Source organism: Paroedura picta, chromosome 15, assembly GCF_049243985.1.
Source record: "Paroedura picta isolate Pp20150507F chromosome 15, Ppicta_v3.0, whole genome shotgun sequence".
Lineage (NCBI taxonomy): Eukaryota > Metazoa > Chordata > Lepidosauria > Squamata > Gekkonidae > Paroedura > Paroedura picta.
In genome coordinates, this window is record NC_135383.1 from 10,890,787 (window position 1) to 10,909,491 (window position 18,705).

General features: G+C 49.6%; 2 protein-coding genes across 3 annotated transcripts; one reads left to right on the top strand and one right to left on the bottom strand.

The window, feature by feature from the left end:
• Positions 1-761: 761 nt before the first annotated feature.
• Positions 762-7,642, bottom strand: LOC143824520 (uncharacterized). 2 transcript variants are annotated; one of them, XM_077311901.1, is made up of 3 exons: positions 7,400-7,642; positions 6,394-6,808; positions 762-1,051 (listed from the first exon to the last, which is right to left on the bottom strand). In XM_077311901.1, exons 2-3 carry the CDS (start codon positions 6,757-6,759, stop codon positions 779-781), a joined length of 639 nt encoding a protein of 212 aa, XP_077168016.1. In that variant the 5' UTR covers positions 6,760-6,808; positions 7,400-7,642; the 3' UTR covers positions 762-778. The 2 variants fall into 2 exon arrangements, with proteins under 2 accessions (XP_077168016.1, XP_077168015.1); XM_077311900.1 differs by having other exon boundaries at positions 7,428-7,641.
• Positions 7,643-7,956: 314 nt separating this feature from the next.
• METTL27 (methyltransferase like 27) lies at positions 7,957-14,798 on the top strand. The gene is made up of 5 exons (XM_077311899.1): positions 7,957-8,436; positions 9,624-9,752; positions 10,308-10,443; positions 10,563-10,655; positions 14,411-14,798. Exons 1-5 carry the CDS (start codon positions 8,314-8,316, stop codon positions 14,629-14,631), a joined length of 702 nt encoding a protein of 233 aa, XP_077168014.1. The 5' UTR covers positions 7,957-8,313; the 3' UTR covers positions 14,632-14,798.
• Positions 14,799-18,705: the final 3,907 nt, after the last annotated feature.

Here is an 18,705-nt window from a genome sequence, read left to right on the forward strand (position 1 = left end):
GAAGCAGAGCTTAACCGTAAATGGTGGGTGGAACACACCCTCTTGTGGCGAATGGGTAGACTGACGCCCCCTTTGACGGGCAGGGAGGTAAGAGAATCGAGCGGTTCACACACATGGTAAATCTTTGAGAAAAACCGAAGCTGGAAGGATACAGAAACACAGTATCGGGGAGACCAGCAAGTCCCTGGTCAGAGAAGTAGATGCTCTGACGATCTCTATTCAACAAGCGCAAGCCCTGTTTGCTGGCTCCTAACCTCAAGTAAATCCCTGTAATTAATATATTTGGGTGATGATTTATTTAAATTGTCTCCCTGTGAATTGTTTAGGGTTGCCAGGTCGTCATCCCATCCCTGGCCACTGGTGGGGGGTGGGGAATTTGCCAGATTCAGGTTGGGAAACACCTCAAGATTTCCCTCCAAAGCATCCATTGTCTGACCCTTGGGGTGACGCCCTCTAGCGTTTTCATGGCAGGCTCAATACGGGATGGTTTGCCAGTGCCTTCCCCAGTCATCACCGTTTACCCCCCAGCAAGCTGGGTCCTCATTTTACCGACCTTGGAAGGATGGAAGGCTGAGTCAACCTTGAGCCGGCTGCTGGGATTGAACTCCCAGCCTCATGGGCAGAGCTTTCAGACTGCTGCCTTACCACTCTGCGCCACAAGAGGCTCTTCAAAGAACAATAGTGGGAGGAAAACCCAGGCAAAACACTGAACCAACCCCTTCCCTCCCCAAAACCCTGCCGGGTTCCGGGAACACAAAAGCCTAGGTCAAGAATTCGTTTATTGACTGCCCTTTGGATCTTGTTCCTCGCGCTGAAGGATAAGAGCAGAGACGGATTCAGGCAAGGCTTCCTCGATGGCTTCTTCCACTTTGTCGTCGCCGGCCATCCTCAAGGCCTGCATGAAGACGACCTCCAGAGCCCGGACCAGGTGCCAGAGGATCCAGGTGAGAAAGCAGGCGGGAGCCCAGGCTGCCCGCTTCACCAAGCACTTCAGGTGGTGGCAGCAGCTCCTCAGCAGAGACGGGCCCCAGGCATACTGCGCCTCGGCTGTCTGGCGAGAGAAAGCCAGTGAGGAGTTTTGACTCATCCCGCTTTCCATACAAAGAGTTAGAAAGCACAAAGGGGGTGGCAGGAAGGAGGGAGGCTGGACGGGAAGGTGGTTTAGAGCTGAGAAGCAGCTCTGGAGGAAACGGGGTCCATTGCATGCCTTTTGTGGGCTGCAGTGACTCAGTTATGCCTGGACATTGGGAGGGGGGCGCTCCATCTAAGACCCTCCCTCTCCCTGGAATGGGAGAAGCACCGAAGGCAAGGCTCACAGATGCTAGGCTCACAATGGAATTGAAATGCACTTTAACTGTACCAAGAGAAGAAAAAGACCTATCCTAATCCACAATAAAGAATATTTCACAAAAATATTGTTCTTTCTTTATGTTGGTTTTATTCAGCAGGACGTCTGCCAAAACACTTTCTAGGTAATACCCGTTGTCAGTAGATAATCCTTCTTCAGTAGCCTCATGTTTTTCAACCATTCTTGGGGTATGTATCTAAGTAACAGCAAATTTCACAACTTTCTGAATGGTATCACTGTAACTTGGCCCATGGTTCATTCTGGTATGGGGATCCTGGTCTCTTAAAATGCATTTCAATTGGGCAATGTTTTATGTATTATATACAACGTTATAAACCTCCCCAAGCTAACTTGTAGGGAGGGGCAGCCGTACAAATTCAAATAGAAAAGAAGTGCAAATAAGTATCTCCTTGAGATGCTTCCCTTTACCCTAACCTGGAATCTGTCCTCCCACCCCTCTTCTCTCACTTTGTCCTACAACGCCCTTCCATGGACACACATGTCTCTACAGGTCTCTCCTGCAGGAACAATGCCTTTATATGCGTACAATGCTGGATTAGCTGGCCAGTGGGGAAAGTAATCTTTAGATTAAGTCTTTTCTTTCGACTGCAACCTGAATGTGAACTGATCTACCTGAGTAAATGCAGGTTTACCTTTTTTTTTTGCAATATACCTCTTGGGAGGATTTAGTTAACACATTCGAAAATCACACTTCAATGACTGGCCAACACTCTGCTAGATTAACCAAATCCCCCAATACCTTTGTGATGGCTGATCAGCCCATAACAGGATGGATTATTGCTATGCTTATTACAGGTTTTTTAAATTTTACATTCTGCATTTCTCTCTGATCAGGAAGCCAAAACAGGTTTTCACATCATTCTCCTGTCCTTCCCAGTAGGGGAGGGAAAGCTAAGAGATTGCCACCGGCCTAATGACACTCATCACAGTGTGTTGGCTGAGTGGGGGATTTGAACCCAGGGCAGCCAGCATTCTAACCCACTGATACCTTTCCTAGTGCTTGCCAAGTATCTTTTGAAAGTATCGTGGGGAGCAGGTGGGGTTTCTGCCTGGCAAAGCTTCTGATTGGCTGCACAGATTTAAAAACAACAACATTGCTTTGGCAATACCACTTCACAAGGATCTTCATTATTTGACTGATGGGAAGCTGCATCAGCCATTTTGTCTCTGGCTCCACCTCTTTCCGGTGGCCATTTTGTGCCCGCATCCCCCATACTGTGCCAGGATTGCAAAGGCTCAAAAAGGATAGGGATCAAAGGCTCAAAAAGGACAGCAGCACACCACACCAGCTAAAAAGTAAGCCCTTCCGAGATGGACTCATACACATACGCCCCTGCCCTTCTTATACATTCTGTGTCTAAAACTTCCAGCTTGAAATGTCTCAAGCGTTCCATTTTTGCTGGCAGCCTGGCCAGTTTCTCCTTTCAGATTTTGCCAATGGCCTTGTAATCGGTTATGTTTTTCATTTCTCTCGTAAGATGACTCGTGCCTCGGCCTCGGTTAACAGGGCGGGATAGAAATGCCCTCATTCGATCCATGATAAATAAATATCTGAGTCAACATGGCACTCAAAGGAGATCCAATATGGGGGAGGAGAAGTATCGCCTCAAGAGGCACTGCCAATATTAGCCCAGATAATTTTGAGACTTTGCACAAACAGAGTTAGGGCTGACGGTCGAAATCTCGCCTTGGCGAGGAAGGATTTCCATGAGAAAAGCAAACGCCTTGTCGAGATTCAGGTTTCCCTCGCTAGTCTTTCCTCTAATTTAGCGTTAAAGTTCATGTGGAAAAACTGAATTCTGCAGGAACGGCAATAAAGGTCAGCGGTGGGGGAAAGCACTGCCAAGGCACAGCCCAATTATGGCAACCCGCAAGGAGGGCTTTCAAAGCAAGAGAAGAAGAGAGGGGGCTTGCCATGGACTGCCCCTGCATAGCAATCCTGGACTTCATTGGTGATCCCCCTCCAAGGACTAACCAGGGCCGAACCTACATAGTTTTCAATATCTGATCAGATAGGGCCAACCAATACCCTTTCTGCATTAGGAGACTGTCGTGTTGGTGGACCTGCAGAGGACCGAGCTTGAGTTCGGGGCAGGATCGTAGCTTACGGTGTACTTGACCAACCCACGGTCACAATAAAAAGCTCAAATCACTTCACTTCCAGCGTCCATATCCACTTCTGAAGGCATGGATTTAACAGAGATACCGCTTGTTTTAGCCTCGCTTTGAATACCCTATGAATGTTGCACGTTGACTCTAGGCCAGGGATAGTCAAACTGCGGCCCTCCAGATGTCCATGGACTACAATTCCCAGGAGCCCCTGCCAGCGTCTGCTGGCAGGGGCTCCTGGAAATTGTAGTCCATGGACATCTGGAGGGCCGCAGTTTGACTACCCCTGCTCTAGGCCTTCCACATTTGGGCTTCCCTTCCTTCTGTTCCCAGGCTGAAATTCACCATGTATGCTTTCCGCATCTGAGCGGGACGGAAGGACCTCCCGTCATGCTTCGCTCCCTTCCTCTTTTCCAAAAATGTTTATTTTGCAAAAACGGTGCCTGCTTGCACCTAATTCCACCATTGTGGAATTGCCCTCGATCAAGGAAATACATAAATAAAAGTTAACGTTATCCTCTTTTTATTAACGCTGTTTCGTTTTGAATAGAACTCTGTGTGATAAGACGCCCTGTATGGAATTGTAAGCCTATCAAAAGCCAACAATTATGACTTCCAGAGGGAAACAGAGATTAGCCAGCACTGTTAAGTATTATCATGACGGACTCTGGACTGTTCTTTTTAGGTCGGGGGAAATCTCCTTACTTAGGGCAACAGCTGGGAGTCAATGCGTTCCTTGCAACGTGGGCTTGGATTAAAAGAACCTCTTGCCCTGAGAAAGAACCTGATTCAAACCACTCTGCGAAAAGTGTGGGCTACGTTTGAGGGCTAAGTTGGCGTCCAGATTTCCCTGCGGACATCAATTATTTTTTCAGTCCCGTACTGTCGGATTGCTCACAAGTTAGGTCATTTCGATCCGGGGATAAGGAGTAATTGTTTGAGGATTGCGGGTTTTGGATTTACTTAGGGCAGTCAGGCAGAAAGAGCCTGATTCAGACAACATTCCAAGCCTGCAGAATGTACCAACAGAGAGTTGCATTTGACACGTTTTTCACATTCCAGGAATGTTTTCGGAGAGCCAACAGATTTCAAACAAACGCTCGCCAAACCTCCAGCTCCGCAAGATCTTATGCCTGTGATGGAGATACAGGCTTAAAAGGTGTTGATGGGACACAGAACTACCAGGTGGGAGCAAAACCTTCAAATAAGTTGGACTCCTAGCGAAATATAGATATAAGTCTGAGAGGGAATGTTCCAAACAATGCACAAAGGTGGCATTCTGCTGCTATGAGACACAGAAGAAAAGGCTGGTCGTCCCCCCCCCCCCCCAGGAACGTGTTCCGCCACAGATGGAAGAGCGTTCCTGGAACTGGCAATGAACATACGTTCCGGCTAACTGGAGAAATGTACATCAAATAATAGGAAGATAGATTGGCAGTTCGATTCATGAGGGTCCAGTGCTCCTCCAGGGTTATTCCAAGAGGGCCAGTTAGGAACGTAAACATCGGTATGATAATGAACCTCTCTGTTTTGGCTAGGGGTTGGGTTGCGACATTTTGGAAGCACAATTGTTGAACTTCCCTTTGTGCTTGGTTGTTGTTAATGAGTAAGCGTGCCTTGTGTAAACATCTTTGGAGAAAGGGGAAAGGCAGTCCACCAAGCAGTTTAGAAAGCTATGGCCTCTTGTTTATTGGAATCTGATTAAACCTCAGAAGAACATAAGAATCGCTGCCTTTGATTTTATTATAATTAGAGGATCTGGTTATTATTAACGCTTACGCGTCTCTGGTGGGAAGATGTGTTGGTTTTGATATTTTGAGTTGCGCATTAACACCCCTGTCTTCTTCCAACCTCCCTGTTTCTTTCTTTGCTTTACAGCTTTTGGGTCCTTTGTGATTCTAGGTAATTGTCTGCATTGTTTTCTAGATGTATCAGGGCTCTTTGTCCGAGAGGACGCCCAAATGGCTTGCATGTAAGTTGGCTTCAATTCTGGCCTCAGGTTGTTCCGCAAGTACAATCTCCATATTTGAACAAGGCAGCTTGTCCTAAAGCTTGGTTCTGTTCCCAGGCTCCGAAACTCGTGATGTCAACGCCGGCCGATCAACGAAGATTGTTTAGGCTATCCGTGCAGGTGCAAGTTAGCAGCTTGAACTGCAAAGTGGTCAACAAAGTCCCTTGGACTGAGGCCCATTTTCCAAGTGTGCTCATGGTATCCCCTACAGCAGTATTTCCCAAGCTGTGGGTCGGGACCCAAAGGGGCCCTACAAAGCCTCTGAAAGTGGGTCACAGGCCAGCAGTCCCTAATGGCCTGCCCTGCTCTTTCCTTTGCTCCCTTTTCATTTTGGAAACCAAGGGCTGACCCCGCAAACAGGAGACTTACAGCAGTCCTGTAAGGTTTTCAAGGCGGAAGATATTAAGAAGAAGAAGAGTTGGTTCTTATATGCCGCTTTTCCCTACCCGAAGGAGGCTCAAAGCGGCTTACAGTCACCTTCCCATTCCTCTCCTTAAGAGCAGGTTTAGCCATTGCGTCTGCCTCTTGTGTAGCAACCTGGATGGTCTGCCATCCAAATACTGGCCAGGGTCAACCGTGCTTAGCGGCCATCCAGTTCAAGGTGTTCACCGGATACTCCAGACTTTCCCAACCAGCGTTTCATGAAACCCTGGGGTTTCTTGGCAGCCCTGGAAAGCTTTCCCGAATGGGTGAAAGTTAATTTATTTTAATGTATTTTTTAAAAAAAACGATACTAGTTAGCAGAGACAAACGGTTGGAATCAAGATGCCGAACTAGGTTTCGCCCAGTAGAGCTTGCCTGGTGTTCTCACCATTAATGAGTAGGCCGGAGCAGAACTAAAGACACCGGAATCCGGCACTAAATCTTCTCCCTACCCAGCATGCCCTTCTCCACCCCCACTCACCAAACTCCGCAGCAGCGTCTTCCAGCCATGCTGCTTGGCCCCGGTATGAAGCTTCCAGATCAGCAGCAGAAGCATCATGGACGCCAAGAGAGCGTTTTGCACCCAGCTGAAGAAGACATCGGTGGCCAGCTCCAAGGAGATGTGGACCCACCGCATCACATCCCACTGGATCTTCTTGAGGCAGAAGAGCCAGCCCAACAGCCCAACACGCAAGGAGAGGAGCTTCAAGTAGAGGGCGCTAGGCTTGCTTTGCACTGCCCCACGCCGGGTCTTGCTCACGCACGTCGGAGGCTGGGTCGCCGGATCGGGATCCTTTTCGGGAGGAGCCGGGTTTTCTGGGAGATCCTGACAGGCGACAGGCTCCATCAGGGATTAAGGCTTGCCTGGGAAGGGTTGGAGCAGCGATGCAGCGCAACTGAAAAAGAACGAAAAGAATTACTGTCTCACACACACACGAGGCGATGTCTTAATCAGGCTATCAATTGTTCATGGTTGGTACTGTTTAGAAGGACACTTCCACACATGCTAAGTAATGCAGTCTCAATTCAATGAAATCCAGCTGCAAAGTGCATTGAAAGTGTGTTATTTAACATGTGTGAAAGCATTACTGGCAGCAGCCCTCCAGGGTCTCAGGCAGGTCTTACCCATCGCCTACTGCCTATTGCAAGCCCAGGTCCTGTTAGTGAGGACTCCCTGGGGGAAGAGCCTCTCCAGGAGCTCCCAGCTTCACCCAAGCCTCAGCTGGTTGAGAGCTTAGCCAGCCAGATATTCAACAGGCAGAGAGCTCTAACCAGAAGAAGGGAATGGAGCTGCAGACAAACCAGGGCTTAGACTCCAAAGTTGTTTCCTCTGCCCTAACTAGCTGCTTAAATCTATTTATTGAGAGTAGAGAAATAACTTTGTAAAGAGAGAGAGAGGAGAAAATCAAGTCCTAGCAGTCTGACTAACTGTTCATCAGAAGGCAAACAGGGAGAAGTGTGCTTGAATTCTGACTGGCGCTATGTACCTTGTGCTAGGTGCTGTATATTTCTCACCTATTCGTAAATGGGAGGTAGCTTAAAGGGCCTCCTTGCCCAGACATCTATTAGCCACCAACCAAAGGGCGTCACCAGCTCTGGGAAATTTCCAAGGACCTGGGCTGTTATGAGTCAGCTGCTTTTTGAAGGGCTAGAGACGTCAAGAACGACCTTCAAGCAGAGCGCAAGTTTGACCGGCCAGTCTCGAGTCTCTTTGTGACGTCACAGAAGAGGATGCGCTTGACGTCACTCAGAACCAACTACTAGGCCCCTCCCCCAGGCTCTGCTCCTTTTGCGAACTCTGCATACTATGCGCCTTTGTCCTGTTGCCCTGGAGATTGGTACCTGCCGCCCTGGTTGCCACGGCAACGGAGAAAGCGCCATTATCCGAAGATGCTCAGCTGAGCCGCCCCCTGACGTGGCGCATTGAAATGAGGCACAAATAAATGGATCGCCTGCCTGGCAGGAAAGCAAGAGCCGGAAGGCGCTTTAGCGCCCGGGCTCCATCCTGCCCCACATCAGCCTCGCCTTTCTTAACGCGGTCATTTCATCCTAAAATCAAAGGCGAATCTAACTTTCAGCTAGTGGGCGGGGCGGGAAGAGCTCCCTCCGAATGAAAAGCCGAGGATTAATGCTAGTTAAAGCCCAGATGAATCCGGCCGGGAGGAACCCAGAAAGACAATAGCAGCACGCAACGGATCCGGATTTATTTCCCATCCAACGGGCGGGACTGAGCCCCGCGGACAGATGGAGCTGAGCCCGGCGCTAGGTTTAAGCCGCGCCCAGACTGGAGATCCACTCGGGGCTGCAGAAGCTGGGAAATGGAGCCGCCTTCCCGGGGAGGGCCGGCCTGGAGGCGGCCAATGGGGGCAGAAGACCGCCCCTCCATTCCGCTGCCTCCGCCATGGCCGCCTCCGGTCGTCTCAGCATTGCCGAAGTGCAACGCCGCGTCTCCGCGGTCCATCACGGAACCGATCCGGAGGAGCAATTGCGCTTCTACGACGGCTGGGCCCCGGACTATGAGCAGGTGCCGCCCTACGTTCTGACTCCCCACCCCCTGGCTTTGCCAACCTCATTCTCATGTCTGCTCCGGGAGCGGTAGCTAGAGAGCATGTGCAGAGTGCATTTCTCCTCCGGCGTGTCAGTGCAGCTGGCTTTTTGCGCGCAGCTTTGGGAAATTCGGGAAAGGGGGAGGTCTGTCTGCAACAGCTAAAGGGAGCCTCCTGTGTTCAGAGGCAGTCTACCTCACAAGGCCAGGGGTAGGCAGCAAAGAGGAGTACCCATCGCCTTGATTCCTAATAGTGACCTGGATTGTGTGTTTTTGTGCCGTACCATCCAGATCATCCCTCCAAATATAAGAGGAAATATAAGTGATCATTAAAGTGAATTGGTTCCTCTTTAACAGGAATTTTATTGTCAAGCAACTGTCTGGTAGAAGGACATCAAAAAGAGATGTGACACTCCCCCCCCCTCCCCCCGGGATTTGCTTGTGCTCACAAGGTCAGGAATATTCGACAGGAGTAAAAGGAAAACTATCTCCTGCCCTTTGGCCGTGAATATTTATTTATGCAGAAGATGTCTGCCCTGATTCTGGCTATGAAGCTCTCCAGGTGGCTTAGGCTACAATACAATCAATCAATCAATAGGAAATGGAGAAACAAATCCAACCGTAAAACAAAACAATATAAGGAAGTTATATTGTGGTGCCCGCGTGCTTCCTGCAGCCAGCATGATACTTTCTACCATGTTTCCAGAACATAGATGATCACAAGGGCCTTGCGGAACAGAATGAGCATCTTTTGCCTGGCTTTCAAGAAAAGTTTGGGGAAAGTTTTAAACTCATGTGCAGATAGCTGCTCACAAGCCAGGGCTCTACCCTCCCCCCCCCCCACTCCCGAAGCTTTCCTGTCTTGTACATGCCTCAGTGATACTGGCTGTGAGAACGCCCCCTTTCAGGGGAGGGCCTCCAACATAGGTTGGACGGATCCTTCTCCCGTGGTTTGATAAGCAGCATGTGCTGGAATGCAGAGAAGATAAAGAGCAGCTTGGAGGCAAAGTACAGGCCCTTGCGCAGCCATAATCTTGCATCGGTGGCCTTGAGCTGAATCTCAGCCTACTATTGCAATTAAGCATCCAGCATCATAGTTTTTTAAAAACCTCTGCTCATTGCGGGTTCACCGGCTCAAATAACTGCCCGATGCTTTTCTCCTGTAGGACGTGACCATGTTGCAATACCAAGCCCCACGATTGGCTGCTTCCTGCCTGGCCTCGGGGTTTCAGGGATCCGTCGCAGATGCTCTGGTGCTGGACGTGGCTTGTGGCACAGGGCTTGTGGCTCAGGAGGTAATCGGAGTCCCCCGTCCCCCCTGGGGCTGCATCTCAGTCTGGGCTCCCCGGTCTCACCTGGAGTTCCACCTGGTTCTAGAACAGAGGTAGTCAACCTGTGGTCCTCCAGATGTTCATGGACTACAATTCCCACGAGCCCTTGCCAGCAATTCCCATGATGGGAATTGCACCAGGCTGCCAAGGTTAGGCATCGAGTTGTTATAAGTCAGGAGCCATAAAAGCAAACGGAGATAAAGCAATTTAACTTCCTCTCCTGCTTTCTGTTAGATGATAGAAAGAGGCAAGGGGAAAGCTGTAGTTTAATTGGCTGATTAATGTAGCTGGGGCAGCTGTACAGAAATTCGGGGTGCCACCATCTTTGGGGAACCCTCCCCCTTCCACCGGTCATGCCAGTTTGGTTGGTGCAGTCCCCTACTGGCTCCTGGGTAGCTCGTGTGCCCCCTCCAAAATATGCTGTGTCCAAATGTGTCCCAGTCCTCATACTAGATTGGCAGCCAGCAGGAGGGTGCAGTTCTAGGCCAAAATGGGGAGTGCCTTGCGTCATGTTCTAAGCTGCAGGCAAAGGGATTCCGCTGTTTCCACGGCCTGGATGGAAGCCAGGGGATGTTGGACCATGCACGCCGGAAGGGGCTGTACCAGGAGCTGAAGCAGTGCATGCTGGGCCAGGAAGCCTTGCCTGCAGCCTCAGGTAACACAGCCAGGAATGAGCTGGAATTAGGAAAGAGAGGCTGGGGTGGACAGGAAGCTCCCTCTCTCTCAGGGGGTTGCTTCCTGTCGCTCTCTCCCCACCTACCTCTTTCCCACCAGGCTTCTATGATGCCGTTCTGATTGTGGGGGCTCTCAGTGAAGGGCAGGTGCCCACCAGCGTCATCCCGGAACTGCTTCGTGTCACCAAGCCAGGTAGGGATTTTGGCAAGACAAACCCAGGTAACCGGGAAGGGCAGGGATTCATTGGCAGAACTGGAGAGAGCCCAGTTACCATCCAACCCAACAGAGAATCCCCAATAGTGGCCAGCAGTAGAAAGATGCAGTCAGGTCATGAAACAGCCAGGCCTGTGGTTTGTCCCTGGCAGCTGGTGGATCGGAGCCGGCAATCTGAGGTGGACTGCGTCTAACTACAGAAGCTCCTTTCTAGACTGGTTGAAGGTGGTTTGTCTCCAGCAGCTGGCAGTTTGACGTAGACTGCCTCTGACTATAGAAGCTCCATTTTAGACTGATTGAAGATGGGCTGTCTCCAGCAGCTGGCAATTTGAGGTAGACTGCCTTTGACTATAGAAGCTCCCTTTTAGACTGGTTAAAGATGGGCTGTCTCCAGCAGCTAGCAATTTAAGGTAGACTGCCTTTGACTATAGAAGCTCCCTTTTAGACTGGTTGAAGATGGGCTGTCTCCAGCAGCTGGCAATCTGAGGTAGACTGCCTTTGACTATAGAAGCTCCCTTTTAGACTGGTTGAAGATGGGCTGTCTCCAGCAGCTGGCAATCTGAGGTGGATTGCCTCTGACTACAGAAGCTCCCTTTTAGACTGCTTGAAGATGGCACGTATTCTTCTGTAGCTCTTGAAGGGGTAACACTCCTCCGCCCCACATCCTGAAGTCTCTACGTGCCTTAAGTACAGGAAGTGGGCCAGGGAGCAGTTCTCTTTTCCTGCCTGCCCATTTCTCCCGCCTGTGCGGTCATGGTCCTTACTGAGAGCTGCTTTGCAGGGCAGTTGCAGCAGGAAATTGACTGGCAGTTTTGGAATCTGTTTGTTTGACTTCCGGGTTTGGTACAAGCGAAACAACAAGGAAGGTACACAGAGTAAAAACATCAAAACACAAAAGCAGAAATTGACACTCTGTTAGGCAACTACCAAACTATTTATATTAGGAGCTGTAACATGTCATGTAATGCTATGCTAGAGTTGTAAAACAGCCCCCAAAATGCCTTTTACACAATTGTAAGGAGACAATTGACTCCTCAGTGTTCCTGTGACAGTACTTGGGCACTGCATATGTTGATCAAATACGGCCTCCCAATGTCCAGAAAGACGGATTTCTGGATCAAAGCACATTTCAACGACTCATAGAATCATAGAGTTGGAAGGGGCCTCTTGGGTCATCTAGTCCAACCCCCTGCACTATGCAGGACACTCACAACCCTATCGCTCATCCACTGTCACCTGCCATCCCCTTGAGCCTTCACAGAATCAGCCTCCCCGTCAGATGGCTATCTAGCCTCTGTTTAAAAATGTCCAAAGGTGGAGAACCCACCACCTCCCGAGGAAGCCTGTTCCACTGAGAAAACCGCTCTAACTGTCCAGATGTTTAGACGGGATTTCTTTTTAATTAATTTCATCCCATTTGTTCTGGTCCGTCCCTTTGGGGCAAGAGAGACCAATTCTGCTCCATCCCCCATATGGCAGCCCTTTAAATACTTTTCTTCAGCCTTTTAAATGTTCTTCTTCAGCTTGACTCTTCTTCAGCCTGCCGATTCTCCCAATTATCCTTGCCACTTAGATTCTTTGGAGGAAATAATCCAAACATAGTTATCTACGAGAGTATGAAAAGAACACCCGTAATGACAACATAGGCTTTGGTACAGGCGGCAAAGAAACTCAGTCAACCCCCAAGATTGCTGTTCCACGCAGCCAGGACTCAGGCCCCATTGTCTTCTGTTGGCGCAACCTTACTTTGCCCAGGCCTCCGACTGAATGGCTGGTTTGTAGACCGTAGCGGGACCATCATTACCCTGCAATGAGCTGTATGAGAGAAAACTGTACATCGGGGTTGGCCAACTGCACTAGAGTGTCAGTCTTGTTAATTGAGAGCAGGAAGCATTTGTAAACCCAGCTCAGGGCCCGAGAAAATCTGCAGGATGTACAAACGGCTCCCGGTTCCACAGGCGTTTCTTAATTTAAACTAGTTGCCTGTGGCATTTTTAACCAAATGCTGGACAGTCTTTATTTCTGACCACTTCTTGTAGCTCACTGGCAGCCGTGGGAGACACCCAGGTTTGGATCCAGGCTACGAATTCAGGAGGTTGGGATGTACTCTTTTCCCCGGCCTTCTGTAGCCCCCAGAGGGGTTGTTATTCAGCCTCTGGAGGAAATATTCTCAGCGGGGCTTTAGGACAGCTCCAAGGATCTGAAAAACAGACCAGATGCTGCTTTTGATGGGCTCTATAGGGTCGGATGCAGCAACAAGATCATGACTTTGCGTCTGTGGTCACTAGATGGAGCCACTGCCCTGAGAGGTTTTTCTAAGCAGGCTGTTGACTGGGAGGTGGGGAAGACAGACGGCTTGGTCCACACTGCGTTTGTTTGGGTAATACGCTTTTCCTTCTCCCCTGCAGTCTAACTCTGTCCAGAAGGCCTTTTAGGCCTTGATCCCTTGCCATGAGATTCTTTTCAGCCAGGAAATCTTTTAGATTTTCTTCCCATCCGGATAAATCTGCTTACATCGATTTCTTAGTCTTCAAATAATTATTTTTGAAAAGATTACATTTTTCTCCAGTCGCTTTTATTTCTCAAGTCTCTAATAGGCTCAGTAGATACTGTGCATTCTGCATTCTTGATGATACCGTCGTCTTCTTGTTGCATTAAAAATTTTGTTACCATATTTGACTTCTTCCTATTAATTTTATAGCCAGAAAGGGATTCAGATTTTTCAATACATACAGTGACGATTTTTGTGGACCCCAAGCTGTTGAAATCACATTGGCTGCCTCGCTTTTCATTTTCATTTCTGTGTCATTCACTTTTTTCCCCTTTTGTCCTTGCATCTTATCTTTATAACTCAAATCTCTATTGCTCAGGTGCATAGTAAAGGTGACAGGGGACAGTCCTGACGTCTTCCCTCTTTGATCAGTCTCTCTGGTTCAGACATATGGCTTGCATCCAGTTCCAGAATTCCAAGCCAGCCCATAGTCCAAAGTGCATTTCGTTAAAAAAAAGGCCAGATTGTATTATCAAACACTTTTTCTGCATCTAAAAATAGGCACAATGTTTTCTTTTTTTTTTCCTTGTTCACAAATCCAGTTGCATTTATTATGGATCAAAAATCTGCATGGGTCCCTAACGGCCAATCAGAAACCTTGCCAGGCAGATGCCTCATCTGGCTCCTCCTACTTCCTGGAGCCACTTGGCGGGCGCCAGGAAAGGTGATGGCAGGAGCTATGGCGCCCATGACCACTCTGTTGTAGACCTGTGGGCTTGACAGGGTTGCTGAAGGAATAATCAGGGTTATTCTCTCCCATCTACCATGCAGTTCTTGGGAGATGAACAACTAGCTTGGCTTATGGGGGGCAGAGGCAAAGTGTACCCCACAAGGGGCCAGTTGGCTTGCAGCCCTATTTTCCCAGAAAGGGAGGTGGGAACATAGATATGCTTCCAGTTCACCCCCATCTTCCTCGTTTTCCATCTCCACAAAGCACCTCAGAAAGATATTGAGGGGCTAAGGCCAAAAGGAGAAGCAGAGAGATGCACTGTCTGCTTTTTCCTTCCATCCTCCCTCTGCATTGCAGAAACAAGGACATGAGAGTTTAGCGGAAAAGAGGGCCAGATATCTCTCAGCAAAGGGACAGATTCAGCTCTGGGGCTTCTCGTACCGACCCCCTCCCCCTGCCGGCTGCCTCCCTTTGTGTGCCTATGTGATGTTTGATCATCTTTTTACCTCACAGGGGGCTTTCTGTGCCTGACCACACGGAACAACTCAAGCAACCTGCGGTACAAAAACCAGATGCGGCAGCTCCTGGATGACCTGGAGCAGCGAGGATTGTGGGGAAAGGTCAAGGTGCAAGAAGTGGAACGGTGGGAGAGGGCGACCTCGGAGCAGAAAGCCGAGGGGGACTCTGACTACATTTCTGGGGTGATCTACCTGTACCGGAAGAAGGCGCCTTAACCCTCTAGTGGCTGGAAGACTCCCCAAGGTGGCTTTGGCTCAACAGGGGACAAGGAGAGATGGGAAGAGCTGCCATTTCCAAAGAACAATTCCAGAACATGTTTTGCCTTCCAAGTCTCAGTTTCGTAACACGCTGGAGCAATATTAAAGCAACCATGAGCCTTGGATCATAAGCCTGTCCATTCATATTTCTGGAGCTTGCCAGTTCCGGGTTTGGAAATTCCCGGAGCTTTGGGGGCGGAGCTTGGGGAGAATGCTTGACAGAGTCATGATGTCATGGATTGTACACTCCAACTCTGCCAGGAGGTTGGCAACCCTAAGACTTGCCCCTGTGTCTCTGGAGGCATGCCAGCAGAGACTGGCAGTCTTCAAGCAAAGGTTGGATACACACTTATCTTGGATGCTTTAGGATGCTTGGGGCTGAGCCTGCATTGAGCAGGGGGTTGGACTAGATGGCCTGTATGGCGCCTTCCAGCTCGAAGATTCTATGATTCTATGACTGTGCCAGCACCTCTCTGGAGACGTGTTTTAAAAATTGTATCTCTGCAAAGTACTTCTTTGAATCTCCCACTCTATAAAATCAGAGTTAGGACTTATGTGGAGGACAACCAATTCCCAGTCTTGTAGAGCTCGCGGGTGCTTTCAAAATGTGCAGAACATTGAGTGGACACCACTGCGGAAAAAAAAAAAAAGGCAACCCTCTGCTGGGTGAGAATTTTCTTGGGAGAACAGAGTTAGGAACAAGGAGTCTTTGCAGTCAAGCTAGTGCAGTCTTTTAATCCCGTAACAGCCAAGAAAAGGTCGTGTCGTGGTAGATAAAGTATTGGACTGTATCCTGGGAGACCTGAGTTCGAATTGCCACTTCTACCGTGGAAGTGCACTGGGTGGCCTTGGGACTGGCACAAATTGTCAGCCTGGCCTACCTTACAGGATAGAATCATGGAGTTGGAAGGGGCCATACAGGCCATCTAGTCCAACCCCCTGCTTAACGCAGGATCAGCCCAAAGCATCCTAAAGCATCCAAGAAAAGTGTGTATCCAACCTTTGCTTGAAGACTGCCAGTGAGGGGGAGCTCACCACCTCCTTAGGCAGCCTATTCCACTGCTGAACTACTCTGACTGTGAAATTTTTTTTTCCTGATATCTAGCCTATATCATTGTACTTGTAGTTTAAACCCATTACTGCGTGTCCTTTCCTCTGCAGCCAATGGGAACAGCATCCTGCCCTCCTCCAAGTGACAACCTTTCAGATACTTAAAGAGGGCTATCATGTCCCCTCTCAACCTCCTTTTCTCCAGGCTGAACATTCCCAAGTCCCTCAACCTATCTTCATAGGGCTTGGTCCCTTGGCCCCGGATCATCCTCATCATCTCCTCTGTACCCTTGGATGGTTGTAAGAAAATGGAAGAGGGGAGAATAGGCCACTTGGAGAGCAAGGGAGAAAAGCGGGATATTTGTACATGTTAAGTGCATTTGAAAAACGGACTTTGCAAATCCAGCTGTCTTAAACCCAAACGTTGTTCGACCCAAAGTCATGAAGGATGCCGGAATGTGCATCTGAGGCTTAAAAAAGGGGGGGGGGAGGAGGTATGACTCTGCCAAAGGCTTTGTTATGTGGACTGTCATATTTTAGAGTCGCCAAACTGGTTCCCCCGATGAGTTTATGACTCTGCCGTCTGACAGGTGGGCAGGAAAAAATAGCTTGGAGGGTGGCTTCACTGAATAACAAGCCAAGAGCCATAAACAAGATCCTGGAGGCTGAGCCAGCCCCACGTGAAGCATGGCAGGGTGCTGAGTGGCGACAGTCTGGCCCCCTCTGCAAGGCTGGCTGGGAAGTCTTTGGGACAAAGGTGTTTTTCTTCCAGGCAGCACAGCGGGGGAGGTAAACCAGTGTGTGGATCAAGGGCAAAAGGGACACTAAAATGACCCAGGAGCAAGAACTAAAAAGGGAGGTGGGCGTCAGATTGCCCATGGAGCAAGAGGAGGCAAGAGGCGAAGTGGTGCCCATTACTGGCGCGGGCAGCAAGGCCTCACCTGAGTGGCCCCTGCAGGCCTGGCAAACTCACCAGGTCTGGCTCTACTTGTTCTTGCCTAAGGCCTGCTGTGAACTTCTATGTGTGGGAATTATTTTAGTTTATAGAGGCAGGTGGTGATTGGGTGGGCAAGGAGGGTTGTGTTGGTGCCTGGCTCTCACCAGGCATGCCCAGAGAAATGCCCATCACCACTTTGGGGTCAGGGGAGAAATTTCCTCCAGGCTGGACTGGCCAAGGATTCTGGTTTTCTTTGGGGGGTGGGAGGATCATCTGGACATAAAAATTGGGGTCACTGTGGGTGGGCAGGTAGTTGTGAGCTTCCTGCACTGTGTGTGTTTGTGTGTGGGGGGGGGAAATTTGGACTGGATGTCTTGGAGGTGCCTTCCAACTCTATGATTCTAGGAACATTCCATTTTATGAACCCCCAGCCTACAGTGCAGTCCAGATGCCCCTTTACTCCTTGGGAGAGCTAGTGCTAGCAAGCCCCCCCAAAATGTCATGTAACGGTAGCAGCACCCCGAATGTGTTCAATTCACGCAGCCAGCTATTTTTAAAGGGAATTCAGGTTCACCAGAATAGATTGCATTTTCCACCATGGCTTCCGTGCGATCCCACTTTGCCGTCTCTGGCTCTTGAGGGAAAGGAGCGCTCCTGGAATAAGCAGAGCCATGGTTTCAGCTTTATTTCTGTGGTAATGTTTTTAATTGCCTCGCTAAATGTTATATGAGGTGACTTCGGGAGAGGGTGGAGAAGACAGAATGTTCCAAAGCGGCAGCGGCCGGCCGGGTGTGGTGAAAACCTGTTAATTATTGCCAGTGCCGATTCAATTGATACCGTTTCAAAAGAGGAGTGAAATTTTAAAAGAGCAGAAGACACACGCACACACGGGCGCCAGGATCCGGAGGACGAAATGCATGGCGGAGAGAGTACGCCGTGACAGAAAGGGCAGGGTGGGAAGGGCCTTGGAATCACTCGGCTCTGAAGAAGCCAGGTACCTTCTGATTCTGCCATTCTGCTGCCTACAGTTGTAATAAAATGGTGAAGCACAGCTGGGTTTTTTATACCCCGCTTTTCACTGCCTGAAGGAGTCCCAAAGCGGCTTACAATCCCCTTCCTCTCCCTCTCCCCACAACAGACACCCTGTGAGGTAGGTGGGGCTGAGAGAGCTCTAAGAGAACTGCTCTGCAAGAACAGCTCCAAGAGTACTGTGACTAGCCCGAGGCAGCCCAGCCGGCTGCATGTGGAGGAGTGGGAAATCAAAGCTGGCTCTACAGGTTAGAGTAGGCTGCTCTTAAACCATTACACCACTCTGGCTGTTATTTAGCCCGGATGGGGAGTTAGCACCTCCCACCCAAAAAACCTACCATGGCACTAGAACTGGCCTACGACCGGTCCTCCTCTTTGCGAGAATGCGTTGTTTGCATTCCAGAAGTGAAGCCCAAATGCTTTTTCGGGAAAGCTGGGCCTTTAAAGAAAATCCTCAGTGAGGGAGGGCCCATGGGATCAGTTCCTTCCCCTTTGAAAGGGCCAGGGGTGATTCCTCGCTCCTCCACTTGCAGCAAGCTGGGTGACCTTGGGCTCATCACAGCTCTGATAGTGCAGTTCTGACCGAGCAGTCCTGTCTGAGCTCTCTCAGCCTCACCCCCCTCACAGGGTGTCTGTTGTGGGGAGAGGAAGAGAAAGCGATTGTAAGCCGCTTTGAGACTCCTTCGGGTAGAGAAAAGTGGCATATAAGAACCAACTCTCCTTCTTCAGTAATATCAGGGATCTTTCAACCTCACCTCCCTCGCAGGGTTTCTGTTGTGGGGAGAGGAAGAGAAGGCGATTGTAAGCCGCTTTGAGACTCCTTTGGGCAGTGAATAAACCTCCACGTGATATCTCTGAGGACAGACTGGATGTGTGCAGAGCAATCCAGAAGAGTTAGCGAGCAGATGGTAACACAGATTTTTTATTTTTTGAAATGTTTGTTTTAAATTGCCCAGTTAAGCACGGCTAGGACATACGGTCCGTTCGTACTACCGATCATAGGGCATGAGAATAAA